Source organism: Ornithorhynchus anatinus, chromosome 10, assembly GCF_004115215.2.
Source record: "Ornithorhynchus anatinus isolate Pmale09 chromosome 10, mOrnAna1.pri.v4, whole genome shotgun sequence".
Classification (NCBI taxonomy): Eukaryota; Metazoa; Chordata; class Mammalia; order Monotremata; family Ornithorhynchidae; genus Ornithorhynchus; species Ornithorhynchus anatinus.
This window is the reverse complement of record NC_041737.1, coordinates 58,343,144-58,350,761: the sequence shown is the minus strand read 5'-3', so window position 1 is coordinate 58,350,761 and position 7,618 is coordinate 58,343,144. Positions and strand designations below refer to the sequence as shown.

Here is a 7,618-nt window from a genome sequence, read left to right as displayed (position 1 = left end):
AATAGTGGTGGCCTGTCAGATATGAAGGGAGAGGGAGTTCCAAGCCAGAGGGAGGATGTGGGCAAGGGGTCTGTGGTGAGAAAGAAGGGATTGAGATACAATGAGTAGGCTGGTATTAAAGAAGCTAAGTTGTGTGGGTTGGGTTGTAGTAGGAGATGAGAGGTAAGGTAGAAAGGAGAGAACTGATTAACTGCCTTAAAGCCGATAGTTAGGTTTTTCTATTTGTTTCAAAGATAGATGACCAGCAATTGGAGGTTTTTGAGGAGAAGGAAGATAAAGACTGAGCCTTTTTTTAAGAAAAATGATCAGGGCAGCAGAGTTAAGTATGGACTGAAGATGAGAGAGACAGAGAATTACTACTATTACTACTATTTATTTATTTATTTACTCATTCATTCATATTTATTGAGCGCTTACTGTGCACAGAGAACTGTACTAAGCGCTTGGGAAAGTACACTACAACAATATTCATTCAATCATTCTTTCAATCATATTTATTAAGTGCTTACTGAGTGCAGAGCAAGTATGATACAACAATAAAGAATGACAATTCTTGTCCAAAATGAACTCACAGTCTGGGGTGGGGGTGGGGCCAGATATCAGTATAAATAAACAGGCATCAGTACAAAAAAATATTACAGGTGTATACATAAGTGCTTTGGGGCTGGGAGGTGGGGAAGAGCAAAAGTAAGAAGTCATGGCAATGTAGAAGGAAATGGAAGATAAGGAAAATTGGGACTTAGTCTGGGAAGGCCTCTTGGAGGAGATGTGCCTTCAGTAAGATTTTGAAGAGGTTGGGGGAGAGTAATTGTCTGGCGGATTTGAGGAGGGAGGGCATTCCAGGCCAGAGACGGGATGTGGGCTAGGGATCGGCAGAGAGACAGGCGAGATCAAGGCCCAGTGAGAAGATTAGCATTAGAGGAGTGAAGTGTGTGGGCTGGATTGTAGAAGGAGAAAAACAAGGTGAGGTAGGAGGGGGCAAGGTAATGGAGTACTTTAAAGCCAATGGAGAGGAATTATTGTTTCATATGGAGGTGGATGAGCAATCACTGGAATTTTTTGAGGAAGGGGGTGACATGTCCAGGATGTTTTGGAAGAAAAATGATCTGGGCAGCAGAGTGAAGTATGAACTGGTGTGGGGAGAGATAGGAGGCTGGGAAGTCAGGATGGAATGACTGATGCAGTAATCCAGGCAGGATAGGATGAGTGATTGTATTAATGTGGTAGCAGTATGGATGGAGAGGAAAGGGTGGATTTTAGCAATGTTGTGAAGGTGGGATCTCAGGATTTGGTGACGGATTGAATATGTGGGTTGAAGGTAATGAGCTTGTGAGACAGGAAGGAAGGTGGTGCTATCTACAGTAATGGGAAAATACTACTACTGCTAATACTATTCTGAACCCCATGCGGGAGAGAGACTGTGTCCAACCTGATTTGCCTGTATCCACCCCAGCGCTTAGTACAGTACCTGACACAAAATAAGCACTTAACAAATACCACAATCATTATTCTACTACTCATATGATAACAACTAGCTCTAAAGTTGTTGTGGAAAGGGATGGGGCAGATCTAGTAGACAAGGTGGTGGGTGGCTCAGACGTGGGAGTGGAAACAGAAAAAGAGGATAAGGAAGGAAACCCTGAAGGGGGAGCTGTAAGTCCATCCTCACTAAGGAAAGCTTTGGTCATTCAGTTTCGTTTTTTGTTTTAGAATCACAAACAAGGGTCCAAAGAGTCTTATTTCTTCTTAAAGAAAATCATCCTCTTGGCTACGTCCTTGATGGCCTGCTTCACCTGCTGGTTTCGTAGAGTGTAGATAAAGGGGTTCAGCATGGGGGCCACGGAAGTGTTTAGCACTGCCACCCTCTTGTTGAAGTCTAAACCTTCCTTGGGGGATGGCTTGATGTACATGAATATGCAGCTGCCGTAAGAGAGGAAGATGACGATCATGTGGGAGGAGCAGGTGGAAAAGGCTTTTTTTCTTTGCTGGGTGGAAGGCAGTCTCAGGATGGTGCGGGTGATGGCCGTGTAGGACACGGCGACTAGTGCCAGAGTGACCAGGAGTGTCCCCACTGCTAATATAAAATTCATCTTCTCAAATAATTGCGTGTCAGTGCATGAGATTTCCAGCATGGGAGCAGTGTCACAGGTGAAATGGTTGATGACGTTGGAGTCACAGAAGTCCAGCTGGAGACCCAGGATGAGGCCTGGAAAGATGATCAGGAAGCTGATCAGCCAGGAGCAGAGGACCAGCAAAGTGCAGACGTTCTGGCTCATGATGGTCAAGTAGTGTAGGGGCCGGCAGATGGCTACATAGCGGTCGTAGGACATGGCGGCCAGGAGGAAAAACTCCGCCGCCCCCAGCAGGATGTAAAAGAACAACTGAATGGCACAAGCATTATAGGAAATGGTCCTGTCCCCGGTTGAAATAGCCACCAGCAGTTTGGGAATTGTGACCGACGTATATGAAATTTCTAGGAAGGAGAAATTCTGGAGGAAGAAGTACATTGGAGTGTGGAGGTGGGAGTCCAGTAGGGTGAGGGTGAGAATGGTCAGGTTCCCAGTGATGCTCAACAGGTAACTGAGTAGCATGAATAGGAAGATGACAATCTTCCAGTCTGGATTGTCCGTCAGCCCTAGGAGGATGAACTCGGTCACTGAGGTCTGATTTCTCATTGCTGACTTTGGATTTCCTCTGGGGTCACATCTGAGGATGAGAACTGAAGTTGGTCAGGGAATTTTTCTGTTTATTGTTATATTATACTCTCCCAACCGCTTAGTACAGCGCTTTGCAAACAGTAAGTGCTCAATGAATACAATTAAATAAGGAGATAGGCTGAAAAAGGAAACTCAAATAAAGCAGTTGGAATGCTTCTCCTTCTCTCATTGGACTGAATCATTATCATCACCCTGGCTGAAACCAATCCTCATCAGTGTTTATTGGGCACCTCTTCTGTTGTTATTGGGCACCTCTTCTGTTGTGTACTCTCATAGGCTCTTAGGGAAGTAAAATCAATCAGTGGTATTTATTGAATGCTTACTGCATAAAGAGCACAACAATAGACTACAGACCCCACCTGTGGGGAGTTTACAATCTAATGGGAGAGATCAGCAGTAAAAATTAGCTATAGAGGGAGGAATTCACCCGGATTTTTGACCCCAGGGCAAGGGAGGTCATCAGTCTCATCAGCCAACTCCAGGCAGAGCTGGGGCTAGAACCCCAGGTATCCCAGAGCTGATAAACATTAAATGGACCCCTATCAGGGCTCCTGGCCAGGATCTGCTTGGTGAAAAGGAGACAGTTGCCAGGGGCAACAGATCACCCGAGTCATGGGCCAATACCAACCCCTCAGAGATCAATCCAGCCACCAAAAATACCAATCGAAGCGATTCCTTTCCAGTTGTCGCTATCTCTTTCCCTGCCCAAATCAGAAAGGTCAGATATGGTACTGGAAAAACCAGCAGATAACAGATTTCAGGAGGACCGAGATACTTAAGGAGGAGCGTGTACTTACTTTTCTGACACTCTCGATGGTTTTGGTCAGAGTTTTCAACCTGAATATTCGGTTCGTCCGTTTGAAAATATGAATCGACCCTCTCCCTGTTCTCAGGAAGAATTTCATACCATTTAGGCAGCACAAATCTCTCCCCATTTTCATGGTATCCTGCCCGGAAAGATGGAATCTCCATTATCCTCCTCCTTCTGCTGTGACTACTTCCATTGGTTTGTGGAGGGGAGAGGAGTAGGGGACCTGGGTGACACCCTTCTTGCCAGCCTACCAGCAGGGATGGAGAAAACTCTCTTCTAGAAGGAAGGAAAGACAGGATAGCGGAGACTGGAGAAAACAAGCTGCTTCCTAACTGTCACAGAAAGGAGATTTGACTTTATTTCTCTCTCCCCCAGCCCTTATTTTACAGAGACAATATTCCACCCCTTTTATGAGTCCTACTCAATGCAGATGGGGAGGGCTCTTTATAGATAACAAAGGAGACATTCCCTGAAGATGCTCATTGCAAGGCACTAATGAACTCGGCTCTCAATCCCCCCTGAGTGAAGAAGTTTAAATTGGGTGGGAAAGAGACAGTGCCAGGAAAGACCCCAAAGGAAAGATCTTGAAGGGTTCTTTCCTAGAGCTGGAGCTGGCTTCGCCAATCTGCTCATCACCCAGTGGTCCCTGGTTCCTGGGCTACCTGTGGGGGAAAAGTGGCCATTGTACCCCTAGCTATACTGGGGCGCTGCTGTAGCAGCTGCTGCTATTGCTCTTTTGTTATCCTTCTGCTGTTCTCAAGAAAGTAGAAAATATCCCTGTGGCCCCTAGTCCCACTTGATTCATTCAAATATATTTCATTCAGTGGCATTTATTGAATACAGAACACTGTACTAAGCACTTGGGAGAGCACAGTATAGCAATAAACATATTCCCTGCTCACTGCAAGCTTACAGTCTAGAGGAGGAGAAAGACATTAATATAAATAAATACAATTACAGATATGTACATAAGTGCTGTGGGGCTGGGAGGGGGGCAGTGAATAAAGGAAACAAGCCAGGGAGTTGCAGAAGGGAGTGGGAGAAGAGGAAATTCATTCAATAGTATTTATTGAGCGCTTACTATGTGCAGAGCACTGTACTAAGCGCTTGGGATGAACAAGTCGGCAACAGATAGAGACAGGTCCCTGCCGTTTGACGGGCTTACAGTCTAATCGGGGGAGACGGACAGATAAGAACAATGGCACTAAACAGCGTCAAGGGGAAGAACATCTCGTAAAAACAATGGCAACTAAATAGAATCAAGGTGATGTACAATTCATTAACAAAATAAATAGGGTAACGAGAATATATACAGTTGAGCGGACGAGTACAGTGCTGTGGGGATGGGAAGGGAGAGGTGGAGGAGCAGAGGGAAAAGGGGAAAATGAGGCTTTAGCTGCGGAGAGGTAAAGGGGGGATGGCAGAGGGAGTAGAGGGGGAAGAGGAGCTCAGTCTGGGAACGCCTCTTGGAAGAGGTGATTTTTAAGTAAGGTTTTGAAGAGGGAAAGAGAATCAGTTTGGCGGAGGTGAGGAGGGAGGGCGTTCCAGGACCGCGGGAGGACGTGACCCAGGGGTCGACGGCGGGATAGGCGAGACCGAGGGACGGCGAGGAGGTGGGCGGCAGAGGAGCGGAGCGTGCGGGGTGGGCGGTAGAAAGAGAGAAGGGAGGAGAGGTAGGAAGGGGCAAGGTGATGGAGAGCCTTGAAGCCTAGAGTGAGGAAATGAGGGTTTAGTCAGGGAAGGCCACCGTGTGATGTACTCAGTGATGCCTGACCACACTGGGAAAGCTCAGGGGTGTCTGCAGATGACGAGATCTTGAGCATCTGTAATTTACTGAACAACATATCTGTAATTTATTTATTTATATTAATGTCTGTCACCCCTTCTAGACTGTAAGCTCATTGTGGTCAGGGAATGTGCCTGTTGTATTGTTATATTGTACTCTCCGAAGTGCTTACGACATGCTCTGCACACAGTAAGTGCTCAATAAATATGGTTGACTGGAGATGTTCTGTTCCATGACTATAAGTGGCAACTGCTCTCCCTGACAGCTCTCTGACAATGCGGGCTGCGAGGCAATAGGGACGGAGGGCCGAGGTGTGGGGAGGGGGTGAGAGACTGTGAAGACTCAGTCCATTGCAGTCACCACTGTTGCACACAGTAGCTGCTAACTGTCCATGATCTATGTCAGGAACTGTCTCCTTTGCTAGATTATTATTAATAATAATAATTTACTTATTATTAATAATAATTATTATTGTATTTGTTGAGGTCTTACTATGTTCCAGGCACTGTACTAAGCTCTAGGGTGGATACAATCAAATTGGGTTGGACACAGTCCCTGTCCAATGTGGGGCTTACAGTCTCAATCCTCATTTTCCAGATGAGGGAACTGAGGCCCAGATAAGTGAAGTGACTTGCCCAAGGTCACACAGAAAACAAGTGGTGGACCTGGGATTAAAACTCATGACCTTCTGACTCCTAAGCCCATGCCCTATGCCCTACGCCATGCTGCTTCTCAAGAAAGTGAAATCACTGAGGGCAGGAAACTGCCACTTCATCATTTTCATACTCATCACCCCCACTTAGGTCAATACCTTTATACTCAGTGGCTTCCCGCTACCTGAAATTTATTTTACTGCCTGTCTCCCCCATTAAATTGTAAACTCTTTGAGGACATGGATCATCTTCCCCAACATGGTGTAGTTTATAGAGCACAGGCCTGGGAGTCAGAAGGTCATGGTTTCTAATCACGGTTCTGCCACTTGTGTGCTGTATGGCCTTGGACAAGTCACTTCACTTCTCTATACCTCAGTCCCCTCATCTTTAATATGGGGATTAAGGCTGTGAGCCTCATGCAGGACAGAGACTGTGGCCGACTCAATTTGCTTGTATCCACCCCAGCGTTTAGTACAGTGCCTGGCACATAATAAGCTTTTAACAAATATCACAATTATCATTATTATTACTAACTCTACTGTTCTCTTCCAAGCACTTAGTACTGTATTTTAAACATAGTAAATATTCAATAAATACTATTGATTGACTGACTACTAATTCTTGAGTATTCTCCCAACTGTTTAGGAATGCTCAATAAATAATAATTTTTAGACTGTGAGCTCCTTAAGGGAGCTCATGTCTACTAACTCTACTGTACTCTCCCAAGAACTAATTCAGAGCCCTGCATACAGTAAGTACTCAGTCAATTCTACTGGTTGATTGATTAATTTATGGATCTATTACTCTGATTCTAGGGGATCTAGGGAGGTTTCTTGCTTCACTGTCACACTTAAGTGTGAGAGTGAGGCTGAGATCACTGCTCTCACCTTCAAAATGTGGAAATTGAAGTATTGGAGGCAAACGTGCTACAAACATTTGGTAGGTACTAGCACTTGGTAGGTGCTTAATCAATCAATACTATTGACTGGAAAATCTGGACATGGGGCCCCAGAGGAAGAACTTGCTCTCCTCCAGCAGGATAAAGAAAAAGCTGTGTTACACAACTGTAATAAGAAATGGTCCTGTCCCCAGTGAGTACCCAATGGTGTTTGCAGCTAGGAATCTGGGAATGCAGGTGGACATAAAGGAGATCTCCAAGAAGGAGAAAATGTGCAGGAAAAAGTATATGGGAGGGCAAAGAGAAGCAGCGTTAGAGAAGCAGCGTGGTGCAGTGGAAAGAGCACGGGCTTTGGAGTCAGGGCTCATGAGTTCGAATCCCAGCTCTGCCACTTGTCAGCTGTGTGACTGTGGGCAAGTCACTTAACTTCTCTGTGCCTCAGTTCCCTCATCTGTAAAATGGGGATGAAGACTGTGAGCCCCACGTGGGACAACCTGATTCCCCTGTGTTTACCCCAGCGCTTAGAACAGTGCTCTGCACATAGTAAGCGCTTAACAAATACCAACATTATTAAAGACAGGGGTCAATAAGAGAGAGGGTGGTAATGGTCAGATTTCTGGTGAAGTTCAGCACATAGATAAAGAGGAGAAAGGGGACGATCAGAATACATTGCTGAGGGTCATGATCTGCTCCAAAAGAATGAACTACGGCTTCTCATGACCACCTCCCAACTTCTACTAGAGCTACAAATTG

At 45.6% G+C, this 7,618-nt stretch overlaps 1 protein-coding gene across 1 annotated transcript; it reads right to left on the bottom strand.

Moving 5' to 3' along the window:
• Positions 1 to 1,736: 1,736 nt before the first annotated feature.
• LOC100681604 (olfactory receptor 6C76-like) lies at positions 1,737 to 2,675 on the bottom strand. The gene has a single exon (XM_029073780.1). It carries the CDS (start codon positions 2,673 to 2,675, stop codon positions 1,737 to 1,739), a length of 939 nt encoding a protein of 312 aa, XP_028929613.1.
• Between the last annotated feature and the right edge of the window lie 4,943 nt (positions 2,676 to 7,618).

Coding starts and splice junctions, on each gene's coding strand:
- LOC100681604 (XM_029073780.1), bottom strand. CDS start 2,675: ATGAGAAATCAGACCTCAGTGACCGAGTTCATCCTCCTAGGGCTGACG.